The sequence below is a fragment of the Peromyscus leucopus genome, chromosome 1, assembly GCF_004664715.2.
Source record: "Peromyscus leucopus breed LL Stock chromosome 1, UCI_PerLeu_2.1, whole genome shotgun sequence".
Taxonomy (NCBI): Eukaryota; Metazoa; Chordata; class Mammalia; order Rodentia; family Cricetidae; genus Peromyscus; species Peromyscus leucopus.
This window is the reverse complement of record NC_051063.1, coordinates 40,688,418-40,715,296: the sequence shown is the minus strand read 5'-3', so window position 1 is coordinate 40,715,296 and position 26,879 is coordinate 40,688,418. Positions and strand designations below refer to the sequence as shown.

At 42.0% G+C, this 26,879-nt stretch overlaps 1 protein-coding gene across 2 annotated transcripts; it reads right to left on the bottom strand.

The window, feature by feature from the left end:
• Nucleotides 1-45: 45 nt before the first annotated feature.
• On the bottom strand, nt 46-18,089 carry Pcgf6 (polycomb group ring finger 6). Of its 2 annotated transcripts, XM_028874670.2 has the most exons (11): nt 17,630-18,089; nt 16,591-16,690; nt 16,404-16,500; nt 15,039-15,094; nt 14,881-14,940; nt 12,910-13,018; nt 9,511-9,538; nt 8,839-8,856; nt 6,850-6,948; nt 2,248-2,334; nt 46-1,117 (listed from the first exon to the last, which is right to left on the bottom strand). In XM_028874670.2, exons 1-11 carry the CDS (start codon nt 17,987-17,989, stop codon nt 1,061-1,063), a joined length of 1,071 nt encoding a protein of 356 aa, XP_028730503.1. In that variant the 5' UTR covers nt 17,990-18,089; the 3' UTR covers nt 46-1,060. The 2 variants fall into 2 exon arrangements, with proteins under 2 accessions (XP_028730503.1, XP_028730504.1); XM_028874671.2 differs by lacking the exon at nt 8,839-8,856.
• Between the last annotated feature and the right edge of the window lie 8,790 nt (nt 18,090-26,879).

Here is a 26,879-nt window from a genome sequence, read left to right as displayed (position 1 = left end):
CACACAATAAAAAAATAAAGAAAAAAATGTCAACACACTTCAAAATTGGCTAAAATAAATTTTTATTAAATCAGAAGAGATTTATGCACAATTCATAAACTCTTTACAAAATAATTGCCAGTGTAAGTCTAATTTTGTAAGTTTCTGTACAGATTGGAAATTTTGCTGTGAAATAAGAGTCTATAAAATATTTCTCTTAGAAAGCATCAGGACGCTAATTTTAGGCAAAATAATGTTTAAAATTAAGTCTTCGTGAAAGCAAGGTTCTCAAGACCCTCATTTTTACCCCAGTGGTGAGAAAACAAACACTGAACACAGAACCAGTTAAGCTGAGCGACTGAGGAAACAATAGGACTCTGTGAACTTGTGGTAATTCACCTGGAATTGTTTGCTGCCTTTAGAACAGTGCCATTACAAGTGACATTCTCAACAGTCAGAACAGTGACACCTGTCCCAGTGGCACTGATATATGCAATAAACCATCACAAAGAAGCACCTTGTAATAAGGGGTGTCAGAGCCGTATCTAACAAGAGAGTCTCTCCACTGTCTCAGAGCTAAATAACATTGCTTTAGTAGGATCACTTTTTTAAAGTTTAGAATAGGACAGGATCATATAAATGACCAGTAGTTTTGGTGCTGAGTGCACCCTGCGGTTTAATGGACTGGCTTTGAATTCAAAGCAGAGCTATTCTGCAAGGATGCCTGCCCAGCCCACGCAGCCTGGAGAATCCTAGCTGCCAGACAACCAACCTACCTCAAAGATGGGAAGCAACCAGCAACTTCCTCGTATTTGGAATCACGAGGAATTATAAAATACAGTGTTTTCAGTTTTTTTCCCCTGAGTTTTGAGTGCTTTTTACATAGTCTCTAGTGTAGCAAATACATTCTATTGTTTCAAGTTGTACACACAATGTGAGGGTTCTGGTGCGGAAAACAGAAGCTAGCTCTTAACAGCATGAAGTAGTGGTGGCTACATGTTTCTTGAGATTCTTTGGTGTAATGCAGACCTGCAGAAGCAAGCCTCCTTACTGTGTTTCCTTTCTCACATACCCTGTGTCTTCAAGTTATTTTCAGAGGAGAAACCACAAGACCATAATGAAGAACAAGCAGACCATCCTGAAAGGGGGAAAAGGGACTATTCAGTTCTTTGAAAACTAGTTACGTACAATATGAGCAAACCAAAACAGGCTTATTTTTCATAATCTAACAGTAACGAGAAATTCTTTAATGTTTAAAAAAAAAAAGGAGTATAGATAAATATAACTGCTTATTTACTGGCATCACCAGAAACTCACTACCGATGTATCTTTTTTTTGGAGATGGAGTCTTGCTATATGGCCCAGGCCAGCCTTATTCTCTGAATAATTGCTAGGTAGGAATACAGGCCTTCACCACCATGCCTCCTATCTCCCTTGTTCTTAAGACTAAGAAGAAAAGGTGTGTCAAATCTCCTGGAGCTGGAGTTGGCAGGAAGCTGTGAGCTGCCTGCCATGGGTGCAAGGAAGCAAACTCTCCAGGAGCAGTATATGCTCCTAACTGCCGAGTCATCTCTCCAGACTCCTGGTCCCTTTTAAAATGGGTGTCACTGTGTTGCGCAGCTTGGCCAAGAATTTCTGGGCTGAAACAATTCCTTTGCCCCAGCCTCCGGAGCAGTTCAGGTGACCCACCCCAAACAACTCTACGGGAGGTAAGGTGTTGTTTTAAGGAGAGGTTCTTGGAGCTTGGAGAGATGGCTTTGCAGTAAGAGTGTTTACTGCTCTTGCAGAGGAGCCAGGTTGGGCTCCCAGCACCCACATGGCAGCTCACACCACCTATTACCACACCTGAGTGTCTCAAATAGCTCAGCAGGCCTTTGTAGCCAAGGACCACCATTAGACTCCTGATCCTCCTGCCTTCACCTACCAAGTGATGGTGTGGGCACCACCACACCCAGCAAGCATGGCTGTTATAAAGCAATTTCAGCTGTCTCCACTAGCACTCTTGAATAATAAATCATATTGTCACTTTCATTTTGCTCAGAACTCCCCAATAGTTTCTTGCCACACTCAATTAAAATTCAAAGGTTTTTGTTTATGATCTTTGGTTTTGTTTGACACAAAGCCTTAATATGTAGCCCAAGGTCCTCTGTAAGAGCAGGCAGTACTCTTAATCCCTGAGCCATGCCTTCAGCTCTACCAACATAGAACTTCATCATTCATTAAATAGTAAATCTGCTCGGCATAGGCCTGATAAAGTCCAAGACCTACCTGCATTGCTGAATCACCTATTGCACGTCGGATTTCCCGTAGAGTTTGGTACCGTTCCAGTAAGTGATCACCACAGATGATATCTACCTACAGAAAAACAATGGGCTATCAGAACACTTTCCTGCTTCAAAACACACAAGGGGGAGATTAGCATGACTACTTCAAGATTATATTCAACTATTTTATAGTAGACTTTTTAAAATATCAGAACGTTGGCCAGGCAGTGGTGGCCCATGCCTTTAAACCCAGAACTCAGGAAGCAGGGCCAGGTGGATCTCTGCAAGTTCAAGGCCAGCCTGGTCTATAGAGCAAGATCCAGGACAGGCACCAAAACTACAGAGAAACCCTGTCTCGGAAAACAAAACAAAAAAACAAAGAGATTTGTGTATGAACCACGGTGTGCCACGGTGAGTATGTGGAGGTCAAAGGACTACTATATGGAGTAAGTTTTCTCCTTCTGCCATGATGTTAGTTCCAGGGACTGAATTCAGGTGACCTGCTTGCAATCCAAGTGTTTTTACTTGCTAAGCCATCTCTCTGTCCCAAACCCACATTTTACAGATCAATAGGTACTGAGCCCTACCAAGAGAGTAGACATTTTAAGTTTCTCATTATCTTTTAAAAAGCATAGTCGACTGGCCCAGAGGTCAAGAGGATTTGCTGTTCTTTCAGAGGACCAAGGTTTGATACCCAGCACCCACACTGAGGCTCACCAACAATCTGTAACTTGGACTCTGTGGTAGTTTGAAATGAAATGGCCCCCAAAGGGAGTGGCACTATTAGGAGGTGTGGCCTTGTTGAAGTAGTTGTAGCCTTGTGGGAGGAAGTGTATCACCGTGGGGGTGGCTTTGAGGGCTCTTTGGCTCAAGCTTCCCTCAGTGTGACTTTCAGACCATTTCCTGTTGCCTGCAAGATGTAGGACTCTCAGCTACTTCTCCAGCACCATGTCTGCCTGCATGTCGCCATGCTCCCCGTCATGATGATAATGGACTGAACCTCTGAAACTGTAAGTGAGTCACCCCAAATAAATGTTTTCCTTAAATGAGCTGCCATGGTTATGGTCTCTTCACAGCAACAGAAACCCTAAGACTCCAAGGGATCCAACACCTTCTTCTGGCCTCTGCAGGCACTGTACAAATGTGGTTCACAGATAAACACGGGACAAGAACACCCACACCTAAAATTAAAATGGTCAACATTTGTTTGCTGGGCATGGTGGTGCAGGTCTTTAATTCCAACACTCGGAGGCAGAGGCAAACGGTCTCTGAGTTTGAGGTCAGTCTGGCCTATAGAGTGAGTTCCAGGACAGTAAGAGCTGTTACACAGAGAAACCCTGCCTAAAACATACACCCCAAAACAGAAAAAATAAATAAAAGAATGTAAAAAGATGCTATGTTAGCTCAATTTAGCCATTTCACAGTGTACACAATTCAAAACATTCCTGTACATGTTGCACAAATACATAGATGTTTTTTATCAATAAGAATAATAAACTGGGATCCAGAGAGATGGCTAAGAGCACTTGCTACTATTATAGAGAACTGGGGATTAATTCCCAGCATCCACAAGGAAGCTCACAACAGTCTGTAACTCCAATTCTCTGGGATCCAATACCCTTTTTTTGGCCCCTGAGAGCACCAAGCATGCACACAGTACACATACATACATACAATCAAAATACTCTTAAAGAAAAAAATTAATCTAAAATATTGGTCAAGAAGCTGGGCATGGTGGTGCATGTTTTTAATCCCAGCACTTGGGAGGAAGAGGAACTACTTGTTTTAAATAAGATAAGTAATGAAGATTTTTTGGTCTGAGTTTATCAGATGTTACTGGACTGGACATTAATATATATAATGGAGTTTTTTGTCTAGATCTGTCAAATGTTAATGGACTAGACTGTTAATGTAATCTTAACTGTATATTGCATATACTTATTGAAGATAGTTTTTCTTGTATTAGTTATAAGCTTTTTTAATTTTAGACAAAAAGAGAGGAAATGTGGTGGTATTGTGTTCCCCAAAATATTGTGTACTCTAATAAATTTATCTGGGGTCAGAGAACAGACAGCCACTAGATACAAAGGCTAGAAAATGGTGGCACTCACACCTTTAATCCTAGCATTCCAGATAGAAATCCCTCTGGATCTCTGTGAGTTCAAAACCACATTGGAAATAGCAAGCATGGTGACACACGCCTTTAATCCCAGAAAGCCAGCCTTTAATCCCAGGGAGTGGTGGTAGAAAGCAGAAAGATATATAAGGCGTGAGGACCAGAAACTAGAAGCTTTTGGCTGGTTAAGCTTTTGGCTGGTTAAGCTTTTGGCTGGTTAAGCATGTGGCTGGTTAAGCTTCAGGCTTTCCAGCAGCAGTTCAGCTGAGAGCCATTGGAATGAGGACACAGAAGCTTCCAGTCTGAGGAAACAAGACCAGCTGAGAAGTTGACCAGGTGAGGTTAGCTGTGGCTCGTTCTGTCTCTCTGATCTACCAGCATGGACCCCAATAACTCGCCTCGGGTTTGATTTTATTAATAAGAACTTTTAAGATTTCTGCTACAGATCTCAGCCTGATCTACAAAATGAGTCCCAGAACAGCCAGGGCTATAGAGAAACCCTGTCTCCAAAAACCACAAATAAATAAATAAATAGGCTGGGTAAATGACTCAGTAGATAAAAGTGTTTGCTGAGCAAGCAAGCCCGACAACCTAAGTTTGATCCCTAGAACCCACAGTGGAAGTAGGGAACCAAGTCTCAAAGATTCCCCCTGACCTCTCTCACACACAGTAAAACAGTAAAATAAAAAATAAACAAAGAGAGAAACCTTTAAAGACAGCCTTGAGCTTTGGAGATGGGAACTGTATTCTATTTTTTCATACATAGGAGTTGTGGCAAGCATGGCAGTGCATACCACAATTCTAGCACTTAGAAGGTAGAGGCAGGAGGAGTTGGAACTCAACCCAGCCTTGGCTCCATTAGCAGTTTGAGAATGAACAGCTTGAGCTACAAGAGACCCTGTCCCAAAACAACAAAAATTAAATAAATAAATAAATAGGAATTGAACTCTGATCAAAATTTAGTCACAGAAGGAGCAACAGATATCTTAGAACCTGCCCATCTGGACACATTTCCTAGTTAAAGTATCTGATCAAGTCACCTTGGTGTGTAATAGTTCTAAATTTTGTTATTTGTTATTTGTTCTAGATTTTGTTATATAAAACAGTCTCAGTAATGGTCTGGGGAGGGAGATAGATAGATAGATGGATGGATGGATGGATAGATAGATAGACAGACAGATAGACAGATAGGCAGGAAGGCAGGCACATATACCCATCAAGAGATATCAATATTAGTATTAATTTCAGTCATTGCTGTAACACATAGATGATTCAGTCAACAATATGCAGCATATTTAGATACAAATATTCTATCAAACTATGCATGACAGTTAAATTTGATGAATGAAAAAGCAAAGGTAATATTCAGTTGACCCATAACTAGAATTTTGGGACACTTTAATTTTTAATAACATGCAAAGTTTGATGTTTTCTAAATTATAACAAAAAAATACTACATAAGTGGGTGGTACTTTTCAATCCTTAAGAAGCTAATAGGGTCTATATCAAGTATTTCAGTTTTCTAGGTGCTTGAGTTTCCTGCAAGTGTAACAGGGAAACTCAATCAGGCAGAAAGTAAGTAAACTCTTGTTCTATTACCAATTGCAAAAGAGCTGGAATTGAGGCCCCAGAAATCTAATAGTATTCCCTCCATCTGTAGTTTTTCCTAAAATCAAGAGATGGTCATCAATGGCAATAAGAAGTGGACAGTGTGATGGCTAATCTTTGCTGTCAATCTGACCATATTTAAAATCAACTAACACCCCAGCAGCTGGGCATACCTGTGAAGAGTTTTCTTTGTTTTGTCTTTCCAGACAGGGTCTCTGCATAACAGTTCTGGCTGTCCTGGGATTAAATTTGCAGGCCAAGCTGACCTTGAACTCAGAGATCTGCCTGCTTCTACCTCCTGAGTGCTGGGATTAAAGGCATGCACCACCACCGACCAGTGTGAAGAATTTTCTTAAATGGATCATTTGAGGTATCTGGGTGGTATCTTCTGTGGTAGCCTATCTCACTGGCGAGTTCATCTATCCTGTTGCTGAGGCATTCCTTCACTGGTATTAGTACAGACTGAAGACAGCTGTCTTAGCCTCATGGACTGAGCAACTACCAGATTCTTGACTTTTGCATCAGGAGACAGTCATTGTTGGACTAGTTGGACCACAGCCTGTAAACCATTCTAACACATCTCTCTTTAATATGTATATACCTATATATATTATATATAAGTATATATATTATATACATATTTAATACATATATTGTATTGATATTCATTCTATCAGTTTTGTTTCTCTGGAGAACTATGACTAATACAGAGGGTAAATCAGATGTAATTTTGGAGGTGGAAATCACAATTTATCAACATTCCATTAACAGTCATAGTATCTACATCATAAAAAAGCCACTACATGATTCTAGAGAAAATTCTTCAATATGTCAAAGGTAGTCTTGCAACCTCACCTTTCCTTTTACATACATGTACTGTACCTGACAAGCTGGATCAAGACCCATTTTTCTTCTAAGAAATTTCTCTACATGCCCAATAGTTGCTTCTCCTGAAACACGCACAAACTTCTTTTCCAATGGCTACAAAAACAGGTAAGACTTTTCAGATTATTGAATATATATATACACATAAAATTACAAACTTTAAAACAAATTTTAAAGCAAAGATTCTGTAGGTTATTAAAAGAAAAACTGCTATAAATTTGAGTCAATTTGTAGCTGAAGAAAAAAATAGAAATTCTGCAAATCTTTTAAATATGCCAACAAAATTTTTAATAGAAAAGCTTATTGGTTTACTTTAAAAGTACACATAAAACAAAGAAGTCAGGCACAATGCTACATGCTTGAAATCCTAACACTTGAGAGGTAGAAGCAGGATTGTAAGTTCAAGATCAGCCTGAGCTAGGGCATCCTACTCCAAACATACAAACATACATACATACATACATACATACATACATACATACATACATACAGAAGACAAAACAACAATCCAGATATTGCATCGCCTCCAACTACTTGGGAGAAGATAACACAAGAGGATCACTTGAGTATTAACCTTACAGCAAAGTAGTACACGCCTGGAGTTCCAGCTACTGGAGAGCGGAGGCAGGGGGTTTACTTGAGGCTAGGAATGAGACAGCCTGGATGACATACTGAGAAAACATTTTTTTTTTTTAAAGTAAGCCATGGTGGCTCACACCTGTAACCCCAGTACTCTAGAAGCTGAGGCAGGAGAACTGCCATGAGCCAAGGACAACCTAAGCTACAGGCCTATCTCAAAAAAAAAAAAAAAAAAAAAAGTTTGTTTTTAAAATTTAAAATGAAAAAAACTCTCTAGACACAGGTGGCTGGAGTTACAGGCAGTTGTGAACCACTCAATGTGGGTGCTGGGAGCCACACTTGGCTCCTCTGCAAGAGCAGTATAGACTCTTAACTGCTGAGCCAGCTCTCCTGCCCCCTGCTGTAACCTTTTACAATATCATATTCCAGATTCCTCAAAGGCATCTGAAAATCTCCAGTAAAAGGGCAGTCACCTTAGATTCTAGGCACAGCAGAGCCTCACAGACAGATCACCCCGTTGTGAGAACATCATTAGCCAGGAACAATCATCTCAAGAGAACTGAACTGCCCCCTCAAACAATAAGAACTTCTCTGAACCAGCTTCAAGAGTCAGAACTAAGATAATGACCTCTCAGACCACAATGTGATCAGAACTTAACTGTATATACTTGTTGCCTCTTGTCTCAAGTCTTCTATTTACACCTAAAGTTGCCAGGCACGATGACTCCCCACAGAAGCCTGGCACTGAAGAGACTGAGGCAGACAGACTGCCATGAGTTCAAGACCAGAATGGGCTACATGAGTTCCAGGTTAACCTGGGCTACGGAATGAGAACTTGTCTCAAAAACACACAACAACCACCACAAAAAGCTAAGCCAGTGATCTGAAGACAAATGAGTCACCGAACCTCTTTATCTGTTCCTTTTCCTAATGTGGCAATACTGATTAAACTTTCTAATGCTTTTCATCAATTTTTTTTTTCCAGACAGGATCTCATGCTATCCAGGGTTGCCTTGAACTTGATATGAATCTTACAAGTGCTGGGATCACAGGTATAGGCACCACACTCAGTTTATGGAGTGCTGGGGACTTAACCCTGGGCTTCATGCGTACTATGCAAGTAAGTACTGTATCAACTGGAACTATATCCCTAGTCCAAACTACCCATCTCTTCAAATGTCACAACGGGATGGGTATCTGAGCCTTGTATGTTGGGACTCATACAGCCATGGGTTTTCCCTTAAAACTCTAGTATATAGGTGCCAGAAACAAACAAAACAACCCTGCCATTTCTTTATAAATTAACAGTCTAAATCAGAGATACATTACAGATTTCTAGGTGTCTCCAGCTTGCTATATATCTCAACAACTGACAAAGCAGTATGATACAAAGTAGTTTATTCTTACCTCAAATCTCAGTGAATGCTTGAAGTGACAAGTTAAAGCAGGTTAACTTCAGCCAAAAATGTTAAATATAAAAATTTAAATTCATGTTAAACTCTAAGCACCTACTACACAAAGCACCTTGGATTTCTCTCTGTCTGTCTGTTTTCAGTCTTACTGCAATAGCCCAGGCTGGCTTCAAATTTTGGACCCTCTGCTGCAGCCTCTAGAGTGGTAGGAAAACAAGCCTCGACCACACCTGACTCTTAGAATGTTTTAAAATCACCACCTTAAAGTTGGGCCTGGTGGTACATGCTTGTAATATTAGCACCTGGAAGGTAGAGGCAGGACAATTAGGAGTTCAAAGCCATTTTTGGCTGCATAACAAATTCAAGGCCAGCATGGGCTACATAAGACCTGTCTCAAAAACCTAAAAAAATAATGAATTACCAATCAACATAGCATTTGGTTTTGTAAATTATTACTTATTTTCCTTATATTACATTCTGAATCAGTAACAAATCACTGCTTATGTCTCTTACTCTGAGAAACTAATATAGCATTACTGTTGAATTTCAATAACTTACTTATCAAACATTTATATTTTAATTGAAGATAATCTCTACTTGGTTGCTAGTTTGATTCAGAATTTATATCTATAGCATCCTCTTATAAAGTAAACAAAAAATGAAATACCTTAAAATGTCCTGTGTCTTCATTAGCACTGAAAAATAAAGGAAAAGTTAATCAATATTTAATACTTTAAATTACTTGCTTAATCATAAAACAAAAGAAACTTAACAATATAAACATTTCATAGGCAGCAATTCATTTAACTTGAAAAAAAACTTTTTAGTGTTTTTGTTTGTTTGTTTGTTTTAAGACAGGGTTTCTCTGTGTAGCCCTGGCTGTCCTGGAACTCACTCTGTAGACCAGGCTGGCATCAAACTCAAAGATCCACCTGCCTCTGCCTCCTGAGTGCTAGGATTAAAGGTATAATCAGCTAAAAGACTTTTTTTCATCTTTTATTACAGTGATGCCCATGTGGAGATCCGAAGACAATTTGCAGCAGTCAGTTCTCTCCTTCTGTAAGAGTTCCTGGGATCTAACTCAGATGGACAGGCTTGACAAGTGACTTTCCCTGCTGAGCCATCTCACTGGCCTCATTTTTTAAATTATGTTTGAGACAGGAGCTCATGTAGCTCAAGCTGGCCTAGAACTCATTATGTAGTTGAGGCTGATTTTGAATTCCTGACTCTCCTGCTTCCACCTCCTGAACACTGGGGTTTTATAGCTGTGTGCTACCACACCCAGAGCATGCACGCGCACACACACCCACACACAATTATTATTTGAGGGGCAGGTTGAGACCTAGTCTCTGGGTAGTCCGGCTGTCTTAGACTTGAGATGTAGACCAGGCTGGCCACAAACGCACAGAGATCTGCCTGCCTCTACCTCACAAGAGCTATGATCAAAGTCATGCTCGTTACTACACACACACACACACACACACACACACACACACACACACACACGGCCTTATTTTACTTTTAAAACATGGTTACCTAAATCTTTAGGAAGAAATACAATTGTGACTTCTGCCACCTAGTGGTAAAACAACGGCAGTTTAATACAGTATTCTAAACTTTCTAAACTTCGTTTCCTGAGGGGGGCGGTATTTTATGAGACAGGGTCTCACTATATAGCCCTAGATGGCTTGTATGTAACTCAGAGATCCGCCTGCCTCTGCCTCCCAAGTGCTGGGATTAAAGGCAAGTGCCACCTTGCCCAGTCTAATTAAAAAACAAAAACAAAAAGCTTTCTTGTGTCCATCTCAGACGTGCCTTGCAATTAACTGATCAGTAACTTCAGTAACCACATGAAAAACTGCAAAGGAATGAATGATAACTGTTCTTCAGAGAGTCATTATAAAGGAAGGAACAAGCAGTCATATATATGGTCAAGGCTTCTTGACTACAAACAAAAATAATAGTTTTGTTTCTTGCTTGGTTTTGATCTATTAGTAATGGTTTTGGTCAGGTTTTCCTTTTGGGGAGATGGGGAATAAAAGCAGGCAAAGTCTTGCTATACAGCTCAGGCTAGCCTTGAATGCAGTGATCCTCCTTCATGCTGAGATCTTGTGTGCTACTATGAGATAAGGATACTACTAGTGGTTATTTGTGGTGATATTGTGTTCCCCAAAATATTGTGCACCCTAATAAACTTATCTGGGGTCAGAGAACAGAACAGCCACTAGATATAGAGGGCAGAAAATGGTGGCACACACACCTTTAATCCTAGCATTCTAGAGGCAGAAATCTGTCTGGATCTCTGTGTGTTCAAGGCCATACTGGAAACAGCCAGGCATGGTTACTCACGCCTTTAATCCCAGGAAGTGATGGCAGAAAGCAGAAAGGTATATAAGGCATGAGGACCAGAACTAGAGCTGGTTAAGCTTTTAGGCTTTTGAGCAACAGTTCAGCTAAGATTCATTCTGGATAAGGACTCAGAGGCTTCCAGTCGGAGGAAACAGCATCAGCTGAGGAATTGGCAAGGTGAAGTAGCTGTGGCTTGTTCTGCTTCTCTGATCTTCCAGCGTTCATCCCAATACCTGGCTCCAGGTTTGTTCTTATTAATAAGACCATTTAAGATTTGTGCTACAGTTACTGTGTTACTTTTTAAACATTTTTCTGAGCCTTAAATATTCCATAATTCATTATTTCATAAGTGGTGGGATTTAATTTGGGTTTGTTTGTTTTTTTAAGTGAGGCCTGGTAGCACAGGCTTGTAGTCTCAGTACTCGGGAAGCCCTCAGTCATAAGGATCTAGAATTTAAGGTCAGTTTTCTACAAAAAAGAATTCCAAGCAGAGGCAGGAGGATCGGGTCAGGCTGGTCTACAGAGTGAGTTCCAGGATAGCCAGGGCTACATAGAGAAACCCTGTATCAAAACAACAACAAAATAAATAAATAAATAAATAAATAAATAATTTTTAAAAATCTGGAAATTATGGACTAAATAAGGAAACTGTCTCACAAAGAAAATTGACTACATTAAAGTTAAATGTCAATTTTCTTTCTGTAAAGAATCATTTGACATTGGAGATCTCAGCAGTTAAAAGTACTTGCTACTCTTGCAGAGGTCCTGGGTTTGGTTCCCAGCACCCACATAGCAGCTCACACTCCAGTTCGAAGAGATCCAACACCTTTCTCTGATCTCCCTGGGTACCCAGGCATTTACATGGTACACGTATATAACATACATGCAAGCAAAACATTCATACACATAAATCTAAAAATAAAAGATTTATTTAATGTGTGTGTCCTGAGTGTATACATGTACACATGCCTACAGGAGCCTGAGAAGGCCAGAAGTGGGTGTCAAATATGTTACAGGATGTCTGATGACGCCATGAACCCTGAGATTGTGTTATTTACCGGAAAAACTTGTTTGTAGTTGTGGTGTGGCTCAGTCCTATTACACATCTTTAATCCACGACCTTTCTGCTGGAATATTGTAAAAGGGCTAAATAAAGTCAACCATAGGTCAAAGAGGCAGAGCCAGCAACCAGTGACAGGAGTGAACATAGGATTAATAAGAAGAAAACATAAAGAGTAAGGAGTCAGGAGGACGGACAGAGAGAAAGAGAAGAGAGGACACCGAGTTTGAGATGGCATAGGAGAAGAGAGGTTTCTGGGATGACAGCGGAGGAGGAAGGTCAGCTGAGTTCTTTCTCTGCCTCTCTGAGTGAGCAGGCTTTCACCCCAAGTCTTTATTGGTAAAATCAAACAATTTGAGATTTTGTTAAAAACAACACAGATCCTCTCAAACTGGAGTTATAGACAGCTGTAAGCCATGTGACATGATTGGGACCTGTCCTCAACAAAAACAGCAAATGCCCTTAACCACTGAGCCACCTCTTCAGCCCGCAAATGTAATTCACAAGTCAAACATGGTGGTTTACAAACTGCAAACCAAATAGCAGAGGATGAGACAAGAGGACTGCCTTGAATTCAAAGCTAGTCTAGGCTACAATATAAAACCCTGCCTCAAAATGCCGAAAATAAGCAAACAGTAGATTGTTTAGGTTACTCACCCAATGAACTCAAGTAATAAAGACATATCAAGTTCAGGTGGAATACGGAACACTGACTCCAGGACTTTCTTAGTTTTTCCTTTGCTTGAAGGGACTGGCTGTGGAACAGCTATTTGAGACAGAAACAAAGAAGCTGATGTAGCATTAAAATTTTAACAAATTGAGACTTTTAAAGGATGAATCACATAAGTATTACACCATGTCGACTAAACTATTATAAAGCCCTGATCAAATTTCCTTTTTCTTTTTTTCTTTCTTTCTTTTTTTTTTTTTTGGTTTTTTTTCGAGACAGAGTTTCTCTGTGTAGCTTTGCGCCTTTCCTGGGACTCACTTGGTAGCCCAGGCTGGCCTCGAACTCACAGAGATCCGCCTGCCTCTGCCTCCCGAGTGCTGGGATTAAAGGCGTGCGCCACCACCGCCCGGCTCCCTTTTCTTAATAACATCAGTTAATCTGTCAAAAATCAATAATTTTAAGGTGGGAAAAATGGCTCAGCTGGTAAAGGTGTTTATTGCCAAGCCTCTGGGTCTGATCCCTAAGACTCATATGGTGAGGTGCTGACATGTGCACATACATATACACGCTTGCACACATACTTATACATGCACATGCTCTCTCTAAATAAATATAATTGTAAAAAAAAAGAAAGAAAAGAAAAACAATAAAATTAGCTGTAAGCTCAGGGACCATTCCACCATGGAATGCAGACATGTAATAGATTTATCAGGCCCATAGAGAGTTCATCAAAACAGGAACAACACTTATAGGTAGTTACCAATATCATGTACATTACATGCACTCTCATTTAATCCTTATAATGTACTACATCTACACTTAAAAAAACTGATAACAATTTGTCTAAGGTCACCAAGTAATAGAAGAATCAGGATTTAAGCCCAAATTTACCTTATTTCCATATTGTTACTAACATCATAAAAGTTACTATGTGCCCATCACTGTTCAAAGTGCTGGTATTAATCAACTTGTTTAATGAAGTATCATATTCATCCTTATTTTATAGATGTTTGTTATTGATATTATTTCCTAAAGTCACCTAACCTAATAAAGTGGCAGTTCTAGGAACAAACCCACAAAATCTAGCTCCTGAGTCTGTTTGTGATTTCCCCCCACACACTTTTTGATTTATTTTCTTTTTTTAAAAAGTGTCTCATCGGTGGTGGTGGTGGTGGTGGTAGTGCACACCTTTAATCCCAGCACTTGGGAAGCAGAGGCAGGTGGATCTCTATGAGTTTGAGGCCAGCCTGGTCTACAGAGTAAGATCCAGGACAGCCAGGGCTACATACAGGAATCCTGTCTCAAAAAAACAAAAAGTGTCTCATTATGTTGCCCAGGCTGGCCTTAAACTCATAGCAATCCTCCTGACTCAATTTCCTGAGTGCTGAGATTACAGGCATGCACCACTACACCCAATCCTCTTAGTTCTTACAGACTGTTAAGTTAGGTTATACTGCAGCATTACCTTCAATATCCGTCTCTTTGATGATGTAACTAGACATTTCCAAAAAGTACCTGTGATGGTTAGTATTAATTTTCACTTGATACAATCTAAAATCACCTGGGACGAGTCTTAATGAGGAACTGTATCAGGCTGGCCTTTGAGCTCGCCTGTGAGGAATTTTTTAATTATGTTAATCTATCTGGGAAGACCCAACCTAAAAGTGGGCAGTGCATCCCCTGGGTTTGAGTCTTGGACTGTATATAAGAAAGTGAGCTGAGCAGTAGGCCTGTGTGCATTCATTAATTTCTCTCTGCTCGAGTGTGAACACGTTGTGACTAACAGTTCCCAGTTCTCGCTGCATTTCCCTGCAATGATGTGATATAGCCTGGAACTGTGAGCTGAACTAAACCTCTTCTCCCAGGTCTGCTGTATCACGTAACGGAAAGGACAGGACCCAAGGATACAGTTTAACTCTTCAGTCTATGAATACATTACGATGCACATCCAAACTTACCAGGTTTAGGTACTTCTAGACCTCTTTCTTTATAGAAATCATGCATCTGTTTTTTTTCTCCTAGAAAAATGATAAAACACAGACTAAATTACATGTCAAATGTAACTAGCAGAGTTAGAGACTTTGGGATTCATAACTATATAATAACAGAAACTTACTTTCCTCTAGATTGATCACTAATTTGTATACTATGTCTTGTAACTGTCGGTCCAACCTAATAAAAGAAAAGACAGAGAATATCTCAGCATTTAGAAAAACAAATTTGGGTACAAAGTCAATTCACTATTTTCCCTCAGGAGCAGACATCTTTTTTTAAAAAAAATTATTTATTTAATTTTTTAGTTTTGCAAGACAAAGTTTTTCTTTGCTTGGATTAAAGGTGTGTACCACCACACCTGCTAGAAGATCTTGATTCAGAGTGAGGCAGTACTCACAAGTGCCTAAAATATACCTCATCTCAGAAAACCCAGGAAGTACATGTAATTTTAAGTATTCAATAGATCTGTTCCTTGGTCTTGTGCACTCAGTAAGAATATGAGCTTGAGGACAGAAACTACATTTTTTTAATTATTTATTTTTTATTTTATTTGTATTGGTGTTTTGCATGTGTGTCTGTGGGTATTGGGAATTCAACCTGGGTCCTCTGTAAGAATCACCCCTCAGCACCACCACCACCCACCCTTTTATCAGAGACTCCATTTTAACTGTTGTATAGCATCTCATTTGGAAAAATGGTTAAGAACACAGGCTGCTCTTCCAGAGGACCCAGGCTCTATTCCCAGAACCCACATGGCAGCTCATAACCATCTGTAATTCCAGTTCCAGGAGATCCAATGCTCTCTTCTGACCTCTGAGGGCTCCAAGTACACATTAAAAAAAAAAGTTACTGAAGCCAGATGCAGTGGCATATACTCCTTTACATGTAGGAGGCGGCAGAGGCAGGAGGATCTGAGTTTGAGGCCAGCCTGGTCTACAAATTGAGTTCCAGGACAGTCAGGGCTACACAGAGAAACCCTGTCTCGAACTTCCCCCTCTTCTCCAAGGAAACACACTGAAACGAAAACTCAGTTAATATGCTATAACGATCTGAAGTTTTACTACCAAGGCTAGTTGTTTCAGGAATTCTCCAAGAACCATCTAAATGCTGCAGAGTTGAAACGACAGGCTGAGAGCATCTCCACCCTAACTTGAAGGATTAGTTATTTTAGGTTATAAATATATAATTAGTTATATTAGGTTAAAATACCCCAAATTCCTGCATTTGGTTTCATTTCTTCCTCTTCCCTTTTACTAACTGCCATACAATCTCGAGCAGGTATCACAGTGCCTGGTACACAGTGCCTGGTACACAGTGCCTGGTACACAGTAAGTTCTCTACACACATTGCTTATGCAGTTCCCTTTCTTCCAATTCTGACAGAGTTCCAAGAATTTATTCTCAACCACACAATGTCAAGATTTCAGAAAAAAATACTTAAAATAGTTATTTTCAGGTGAATATATTTTAAATGCATATATTCTTACCTTATGTTATAAAGAGGCTGCGTCTGGTGGACAACTATGTTGCATTTTGGGCATCTGTTGCTATAGTAAAAATGTCTTACAATGCAGCTTTTACAAACTATTGGAAGAGAAAATGTTTAATTTAGGATGCTTTAAAGACATTTCAAATTTTAAAAATACTTTTCAGAAATGTGAACTTTATGCTTACAGGTATGAAGACATTCTGTAATGGTAGTCGCATCTATTAAGTAACCTTTGCAAATGGAACACATGATGTATGGGGTCAGTTCAGCAAGGTTAATCAGGCGCTGGAAATGCAATGGTAACAGTTTTAGAATTCAAGCCTTTGCCTTCTCAAATCCATAAACCAGCTGGTGAGGTAATCTTGTGTTATATTCCCCCTTACTCAAGTTAGCTGAGACAGGGGCACATTTGGGCCCAGGAGTTCAAGTCCAGGCCAAAGCAACACTACAAGGCCTCATTTCAAAACAATTTAAGCCATATCAACATTTCATTATAAGCAATGTAATTTAATTGCACCTTCAAAATACTCAATAAAACACTTTCTCAGAGATCCCAATTATCTGGCATATATTTTACACTGATAGGGAAGGGCATCCGTTCTTTTGTTGTTTTACGAAAAGCCCCTAGACCAGCCCGGACTCCCCATATTACCAAGGACGACCCTGAACTTGCAGCCTCCTCCTCCCGAATGCTGGGAACAATGATATTACAGGCGTCCACTACCTCGAGCAGTGTGAGCGCTGCTGAGAATCCAACTCAGAGCCTCCTGCTGGCCAGGGAAACACTACCAACTGAGCTACACCCCATCCCCGAGATGCCTTTCTTTACACATTAGTTACAAAAATGGGCAAATTACACCACGGAACAAAAACCCAAACCCTCTCCACTGTTAGTGAAGGATTTATCACCCTCGCAACACTCTGCAGAAAATGACTACGTCCCGGTCCGACTAGTTGACTCGAGCCGGATGGGCTCACGGTGCCCTAGACGTCCCTCTGACTCACGCAGACTTCGTTACAGAACGAAGCAGCCGGACCCAGCGTGCCCTAAGTGATCTGCGGGGACTTCGCAAAATAAATCAAGCTGGCGAGAGGCCACGCCTGGGTGGGCGGGGATGGAGGTCGACACGAGTGCCGCTCGCTCCAGCGACAACGGCAGGTCTGCGCCCCGCTGGCTCCCAGAGGCCGCTCAGGCGCAGCGGGGTCGGGAAGGGTGGTCGCTACCTCCTCCTCGTCCTCGGACTCCGGCCGCCCCGACTCCAGCCGCAGCGAGAAGTGGCTCATCTCTTCCTCCTCCTCCTCTTCCTCCTCCATCTCCTCCTCTTCTTCCAACTCCTCGTCGTAGTCCTCGAAGCGGCCTCTCAAGCGGCCCAGGCTGCGCTCGGGCACCAGCTCCGGGGGCCGGGAGCGGGAGCAGCCCGGAGCGCCCGCCTCGGGCAGGGACGCCGGGCCCTCCTCACCGGCCGCGGGCGCCGGGGTGAGGGCGGGCGGAGAGATGGGAGGCGGCGGGGGCGGCATGGCAGAGGCTCGCTTGGCCTCGGAGGCGCGGGAGTTTTCCGTGGCGTCCGTCTCAGCTTCCTCCATGGCGGGGGTCAGAAAGCAGGCGAGGTGAGCGCGAGGCGAGGCGAGGCGGACAGCTAGCGCGCGAGGAGAGCACGAGCACCACCCCCCCCTCTCGTTTCAGTGCGCAGGCGCAGGCGCTCTGCAGGGGCCTCTGGGAAATGTGGTTTACCTAGAGACTGCCTAGGTGAGGTGGAGCTGCTCAGGTGGGGGCGGGGCTTGCGGGCCGCGCCTTAAAGGAAGCTCACCCAATTTTTCTGGTCTAAGGCTTGCCTTGCACTTTTCAAAAAGATTACAATGATACAGTTTCAGTATTTTACTCACACCAGCTTATTCATAGATGCTTTGTGGTGTTGAATTAGAAATGATGATTTCATTTTGAGTACTAATTACATTTTTCCTTCCGTGGCTAATGGCATCTATCCAAGCTAGGTCTACTTAGTGAGACTTTGTCTCAAAAAACAAAACAAAATAAAACAAAAGTTAAGATGGCTCAGCAGGTAAAGGAATTTGCCGCCAAGCATAATGACCTGAGTTCAATACCCAGTATTCATGTGGTAGAAGGAGAGAACCGACTCCTGAAAGTTGTTCTGGGACTTCCACTTGTGTCCAAGGCTCGTGTGTTCCAACACCACAAAAATAAATAATAATAGTAAAAACAAAAATCCATTGTAGAAGTTTTTTGTTTGTTTGTTTGGTTTTTTTTTTCGAGACAGGGTTTCTCTGTGTACTTTTGGTGCCTGTCCTGGATCTCGCTCTGTAGACAAGGCTGGCCTTGAACTCACAGAGATCCATCTGCCTCCACCTCCCGAGTGCTGGGATTAAAGGCATGCGCTACCACGGCCCAGCCGGCATTTTTCATTTATTTATTTATTTATTTATTTATTTATTTATTTTTAGTTTATGTGCATTTGTGTTTTGCTTGCATTATGCTTATGTGAGGATGCCAGATCCCCTGGAACTGGAGTTACAGACAATTGTGAGCTGCCCTGTGGGTGTTGGGGATTGAACCCGGGTCCTCTGGAAGAACAGCCAGTGCTCTTAACCACCAAGCCATCTCTCCAGTCCCCATTGTAGAAGTTTATAAGAACCATACCAAATCCAGTTAAAGGCAGTGGATCAATATGAAAAAGAAAATGGCTGGAATGAAGATAATAGTTCAAAAATAGAGTGCTTGCCTACCCCGTCTCTAGCACCAAAAAAAAAAAACAAAAAAAAAAACAAAAAAAAACCTGACCCAGATTAGTCAAAAAAAATTCTGAAAAATGAGAAAAAGTTAAAGGATAGCTTTGATAGCCACAGAAGCCAACTGTGATGACATGTTTATTAATTGCAGCATTCAGGAAGCTGGGATAGGCAGAATATGAGAGTCTGAGAATTTGAGAGCTACTTGGGCAGCATTTCAACCACCTGTCTCAAAAGGCGGGGAAGAGGTGACTGTCTCAAGACCTTACCCATTGAAGGGTGTGCGCCACTGTCCTCGGACTTTTGAACACTATTGGGACTATTAAGACTTGGAGGCATCTTGGGCTGGAGAGGTGGCTCAGTGGTTAAAAGCACTGTCTGCTCTTGCAGAAGACCCTGCTTTGGCCCAGCACCCACATGGCTGCTCACAACCATCTGCAACCCTAGTTCCAGAGGATCTGATCCCTTCTTCTGTCCTCCCTGGGCACCAGACATATATGCATGGAAGACACGCCTAAATATAAAAAATAAAAATCAATAAAAATATTATTTTAAAAAAGATTTGGAGGCTTCCTAAAGTTGGACTAAACACACTTTTCATATGAGATAGCCCAAGAACCTAGAGGCAGAATGTTATTGTTTGAATATGGAAGGTCCCTCTGCAAGTTTGTGTTTGAATACTTGGTCCCCGATTGGTGGTCCTGCTTTAGGAGTTACGAACCTTTGGGTTGTGTGGCCTAGCTAATGGGTTGGTAACTGAAGGCAGATTTGAAAGATATTCACTTCTGGTTCTGGTGTGAGTTCTCTGCTTCCTGACACATGAGGAGTTACACACTCCTGATACCACAGAGATGCTTCACCATAAACTATAGAAATCTTTTGAAGCCGTGAGTCAAAGTAAATCCTTTCTTCCTTAAAAAAAAAAAAAAAAAAAAAGCAAAAAGCAAACAAAATTTAAAAGTTGCCATATAGATCAATTGGAATAAAACTGAGAAGTCTCAATTTAAGTCATGAGAACCCTTGACAAGGGTGCCAAGATAATTCAAAGAAGCCTTTTTTTTTTTTTTCAGTTTTCATGGCATTTCTTTAGTGTGTCTGTGTGTCTGTCTGGCACCAAGGTGGAGGACGGCATGATGGAGCTGCTTCTCTCTTCCAATGTGGCTCCCAGGGGGGAACTCAGGTTATCAGGCTTGGCAGCAAGCACCTGTATCTTCTGAGCCACCTCACTAGCCCTGGTGTTTGTTTGTTTGTTTGTTTTTTCGAGGCAGTTTTTCTCTGCTGGCTCTGGCTATCCTAGAACTCACTCTGTAGATCAGGCTAGCCTCAAACTCAGAGACCTGGCTTCCTTTGAATGCTGGGGTTAAAGTTGCATGTCACCACATCCGGCCTGTTTTGTTTTTCTGAGGAGTGATCTTCCTCTGTAGCCCAGGTTGACCTGGAACTCACTATGTAGCACTGAACCACAGTGACCCTCTTGCTCAGCTTCTCAAGTGCTGGAATCACAGGCATGAACTGCCTTGCCATTCCTGTCTCTAAAATGTCAAAAAGAAAACATAGATTGGAAAAATAAAATATAGCTCTTTTATGTGTTGAAGGGTACTGATAAACACCATAAGGGAAAACTATAGTGATGGGCATCCTCTATTAATCATTGAACATTTCTACCTGGCATCTGTATATCCCATTGTTTGAGTAATCCAGAAACAGGAGAGAAACTCCAGGAAGAAATGAGGGTGCACATGGACCCCGAGTACTGGTAGGAGCAGCATCTCAAATTACTGAGGTACATACAGACTTTTTCACAGCAATCCTGAGGGAAAATGGCTAGTCATCTGGTGAGAGAAGTTCAAAAAGCAGACGAAGTTGCTTATTCTTTTCTATCTCCAAGGAAATCTAGAACTGTGGCTGGCTCTTGGCCAAGCCCTGGAGCTGTGGTCATCTTAGTGTTTATTTTCTGTCAATGATTGATGGCTTTGCTGTGTGTACCTGGGGCAATGGACCACGATGTGCCAGGTTGTCACATCACTTTGTACAAACAGCAGGATTTATGGCGTGCCTGCATCTGGCTTCATTGCTGGAGGACTGGCTTCTGAGACACAGTTGGGGCTGGCTATATAGCAAGATAGCCATTGTTTTTTGTTTGTTCCTTTTCTGTTTTTGGAGACATGTACTTGCTATTCAGCCTTGGCTGGCTGGGAATTCACGCTGTAGACCAGGCTGGCCTCAAACTCACAGAGATCCGCCTGCCTCTGCCTCCCCAGCGCTGGGATTAAAGGCGTGCGCCACAGCCGGCCCTCACCCGCCACTGAATCTTATGTGTGTTTTCAGAGGGTTACTAGGCTTTTAGAAGCTGTGGCGCTTCTGGAATACTTTTTTCAACTTTATTAATATTAGCATTATTATTGTGTGTGTGTGTGTGCGTGTGTGTGCATGATACATGTGTGTGTTAGGAGGTGCATTTACACAGAGTGTGGTTCTCTTCTTCTCTGCCTTCAGGAGGGTTCCGAGGATCAGAGTCAGATCATCTTCTGGTGGCAAGCACTTTTACCTGCTGAGCCATCCTGACACCCCTTAAATACTTCTGATTGGATTTTTTTTTTTCTGGCAGTCCTGGAAATTGAGCTCAGGGCCTTGTAAATGCTAAGCAAGGACTCTACCGCTGAGCCACATCCCCAAACCCTGAAAAGCTTTTGCAAAAGACATTGAGATGCACACCTCATCATACCTCATACCATACACAAGACTAAATCTAAACTGATTCATGAACTAAAGATAAAAGAAACTAGGCTGTAGAGAGAAACATGGGTGAATTTCTCTTTAACCATACTTTAAAGGCATCCTACCAGTGATTCCAGATCCAGATGAAGTAAAATATTGATAAATCTGACTTCATGTAAAAGCACACATGAAAAAACTCTGGTATCTGTCTCAGAGAGTCAATTCTGTAGTTTTATTGCTATATAAATATGACAGTATATTTTATTTCTTTTTTTTTTTTTTTTGTTTTTTTTTTTGTTTTTGTTTTTCGAGACAGGGTTTCTCTGTGTAGTTTTGGTGCCTGTCCTGGATCTTGCTCTGTAGCCCAGGCTGGTCTTCAACTCACAGAGATCCACTTGCCTCTGCCTCCTGAGTGCTGGGATTAAAGGCATGCGCCACCACCGCCCAGCTTGTATTTTATTTCTATTATACTTGCTTTCCTTATGTGTTGTATCTGTGTGTCCGTGTCCCCACTGTGGGAGTCCTGGGGACTAAACTCAGGATGTGGAGTTTCACAACAAGTCTTTACTTCCTGAGTCATCTCATTGGTCCCCATTTTGTTGTTTCTTGAGTCAGGGTCTCACTGCATAGCCCTGGCTGGCTGGAACTCTCTCTATAGACCAGACTAGGCTCAAACTTGCAGCAATACTCCTGCCTCTGGCTCCCAAGTGCTAGAATTACAGGTGTGCCGCCTGAATAGCTCCATATACTTCTTGTAATATGGACCATAATTTGTTAGTGTATAAGTTAGGTTTTTAGTACAGGATAAGGCAGTTTACTGCAGAGCAGAGCACACTCCGAAGAGGTATCCTGGGTAGGATTTTTTTTTTGTCAACTTGACACAAGCCAGGGTCATCTCCAGAGAGGCAACTTCAACTTATAAAAATGCCTTTGTTTAAAAAAAAAAAAAAATTATTAAAAATGCCTTTGTTAGACTGGCCCGCAGGCAAGTCTGTGGGGGCTTGGTTAATGACTGATGTAGGAGGGTTGACCTATTATTACACACAGTTCCACTCCTGGGCAGGTGGTCCTGAGTTGTATATGAAAGCAGACTGAGCAAGCCACGAGGAGCAAGCCAATAAGGGACACATACACACCTCCATGGGCTTTCAGCTCCTGCTCCCAGGTTCCTGGTTTGAGTTCCTGCCCTGACTCCCTCCATGATGGACTATAAACTATAAGTTGACATAAACATTTGGTCATGGTGTTTTATCACAGAAATGGAGAGCAAGCTAATATAAGGAGTGAAGATGAATAGTGACCAAAGGGACCATTGTGTAGATATACATGTCAAACAGTCTTTATACTATTTCTTTTTAGACAATTCGTTTTTATTTTTTTAAATTATGGATATGTGTGTGTGTGTGTATCTGCATGTGAGTATGCACATGTGACCACAGGTACTCTAGGAGGTCTTGGATCTCCTGAAGCTAGTGTTACAGACAGTTGTGGGCTGGCCAACATTGGTCCTGGGATCCAAACTCAGGTCCTCTGGAAGAGCGGTAGATGTTGTCAAACAATGAGCCATCTCTCTAGCGTCCAGCTTCATATAACCTTACAACAATTATTTTAAAACAAGCAGCTTTTCCTCAGGGGCTTTTTTTTTTTTTTTTTTTTTTTGTCCAGATGATTGACAGGCCCTTTTGGATAGACTCTTCTGAGAGGAGACAGGGGCCACTTTGTTTGTAGGGTTAGAGATCCACTCAGAGCTCCACGCACATTAGACAAGCACTCTACCACTCAGCTACACTCATCACTACATCACTCACAACTCAGGAATAAAGAGCAACATGAGAAGGGTCTCTCCAAAACCACGACGACGACGACAACGTTCAAAGTCTCTAACCATGCGGGGAATATAAATTAGAACAGGTGTTGAGCAGCTGGTGTAATGGCTTTCGGTGAAGATGCTGGCAGTTCCTTTGATCTGGATTTGCGTCCCAGGACCCATAAGGTAGAGGGAGAAAACGAGTGTCCCCAGATTATCCCTCGACCTCAGGATATGTGCTGTGGCACCCATGTCCTTACACTCACAAACAAACAAACATAAATTTAAATAAAAAGACAATGAGACTGAGTTGTGGTCAAAATGGTAAAACACTTCATCCTGTTTTTACAGTGGAATTCAGATAAAAACTGATAGAATCATAATGACTTCTGAGGCCTCTAGGATGTAAATATTAACAGCCAACTTGACAAAGGAAACTAGAACTCAGCTTTTTCATTGTTATTGTTTGGGTTTTGTTTTATTTTACTTTTGATATAGCATCTCACCATATAGCCCTAGTTTTCCTGGAACTTGCTATATAGAGCAGGCTAGCCTCAAACTCAAAGATCCATCAGCTTCCAGAGTGCTGGTACTAAAAGTATGTATCACCACACCTGGCTAGAATTCATAGTTTTTTGTTTGTTTCTTTCTTTTTGGGGTTTTTTGTTTTGTTTATTGAGACAGGGTTTCTCTGACATATTAGCCTTGTCTGTACTGGATCTCACTCTGTAGACCAGGCTGGCCTCGAACTCAGAGAAGATCCTGCCTCTGCCTCCTGAGTGCTGGAATTAAAGGTGTGTGCCACCATGCCTGTTTGTTTCTTTTGTTGTTATTGTTTTGAGCCAGAGTCTCAAATAGCCTAGGATGGCCTCTGATTCCTTAAGTATCTGTAGCCCAGGATATCTTGAACTCCTAATTCTCCTTCTTCTACTTCCCAACTGCGGAGATTACAGGAATGTGCCACCATGCCTACCTCCAGAATCCAGTGTCTGACTCTTTTAACCATCACTGAGTTTCCCTGATGGTATCCCTGGGCCTGAACTCCAAACAAGCTAAGGCCTAGACTGTGTATCACGGTACACAGAACTCCTTTACTGAGGTCTGAGGAAACTCACCCTGGTAGTGTAGGCCTTTAATCCTAGCCATTCAAGAAGCTGAGCCAGGGGCTGGAGAGATAGCTCAGAGGTTAAGAGCACTGGCTGGTCCTCCAGAGGTCCTGAGTTCAATTCCCAGCAACCACATGGTGGCTCACAACCATCTGTAATGAGATCTGGTGGCCTGCAGACATACTGTATACATAATAAATAAATAAATCTTAAAAAAAAAAACTGAGTCAGGAGGATCAAAAGCTAAGGCCTATCTGGAGTCTAGAGTACAGGGGCCAGCTAGGAAAATTTAGCTACACCCTGATTCAAAATAAAAATTAAATAGTGGGGGGGTGTGTGAAAGGAGGGGTGTAGGGGTGTGGGGCGATTACCCACCAACCCCACAGCTCCCCAGAGTTTTCTTGAATGTGAGCAGGAGGAAATATTAGATAGAAGGATTTATTGCGGAAATAAACAGATAAAAAATAAAGGATAGCCTCAAGAAGGCCTGGAACCTTTTCCAACGGCCCCGACTGTCTCTGCCCCAGGGTATTTATAGATGCCAAGGGGTGAAGCAGAAGACCTCCCCCCCCACCCCCCAAGCACAGCCAAGTGCAGACCAGCTCAGACACCTGCACTCAGGCCCGTGGCCCTAATCATCCTCTATGTGGACCTGCTGGGTAAAGCCACGAGGAACCTGAGAACGAGCTTTTGGGGGTGCACACTTGTAATCCCAGCACTGGGGGGAGGGGTCAGAGGCAGGCAAATCTGAGTTCGAGGCCAGCCTGGTCAACAGAACTAGTTTCAGGACGGCCAAGGCTACACAGAGAAATGCTGTCTTGAAAACAAAAACAAAAAACCCAAAAAGACAAAAAAATAATAATAATAAAGAAGAGGGGCTAGCAAGATGAATCAGCGGGGAAGGACACTTGCTGTACAAGCCTGGTGACCCGAGTTCAATTCCTGAAACCTCCGTAAAGGCAGAAGGAGAGAACAGACTACACAACGTGGTCTTGGGATCTCCATACATGTGCTGTGTACACTCTTGTCCCACCTTTGTATCGTGCACACTATAATAATAAATAAAAAAAATGTTAAATTAGTATTTTTTCCTTGAGACACATTCTCACTGCATAGCTCTGGCTATCCTGGAATTTACTATATAGACTAGGCTGGCCTTGAACCCCCAGAAATCCACCTACATCTGACTACTTAGTGCTGGTATTAAAGGCATGTGCCACTATACCCAGCAATTATTTTAGATTTTATGTATGTACTTTTATGTGTATCAATGTTTTGCCTGCATATATAAGTGAACTACATCTATGCCTGATACCCATTGAGGTCAGGAGGGTGTCTGATCCCCTGGAACTAGAGTTACAGATGGTTGTGAGCCACCATGTGGGTGCTGGAAATTGAATCTGGGTCTTCTGCAAGAGCAGCAAGTGCTCTTAACAGATAGTGCATCTCTCTAGCCCTCCAAAAAATTGATTTTAACCACATTTTAAAAAGGGGGCGGGCAGAGATGGTTCATTCAGTAAAGTGCTTGTCATATGAGCATGGACACCTGAGCTTGGTCTTCAGTTCCCACATAAAATGCCAGGTCTGGAAGCACACACTTATAATCCCAGTGGGGCAAAGGGAGAAGGGAGATCTCAGAATCTTGCTGCCAACAAGCCTACCCAAATTGGTGAGCCCCAGGTTCCTTAACAGACACTGTCTTGCTGGATGTGGTGAGATGCACACCTGTAATTCCCACACTTGGGAGGCAGAGGCAGATGGATCTCTGTGAGTTTGAGGCCAGCCTGGTCTACAAGCAAGTTCCAGTGCTGTGGAATATTTGCTTAACTATGTAAAGACGTGTTGCATTTGTTTATGTGGTGTGTGGAATATTTGTTTAACGATGTAAAGATGTGTGGCTGCTTTACCTTGCCTGTCTAAAGCACCTGATTGGTCTAATAAAAAGCTGAACAGCAAGGGAGGAGGTATAGGTGGGACTTCCGGACAAGGAGAGTAAGTAGGAGAAGGAATTTAGGCTGGAAAAGGAAAAAAGAAAAAGAGATGCCAAGGAGATGCCAGGGGCCAGCTAGACAGACCCAGAGGAAGCAGGAATGTAGGA

What these genes read in the sequence shown, in the direction of transcription:
- Pcgf6 (XM_028874670.2), bottom strand. Translation starts at nt 17,989, where the DNA reads ATGGAGGAAGCTGAGACGGACGCCACGGAAAACTCCCGCGCCTCCGAG. An exon ending in TACAGAATGTCTTCATACCT is followed by an intron (nt 16,501 to 16,590) that starts GTAAGCATAAAG and finishes CTCTTCCAATAG; the next exon opens with TTTGTAAAAGCTGCATTGTA. An exon ending in TAGGTGATTCAGCAATGCAG is followed by an intron (nt 1,118 to 2,247) that starts GTAGGTCTTGGA and finishes TCCCCCTTTCAG; the next exon opens with GATGGTCTGCTTGTTCTTCA.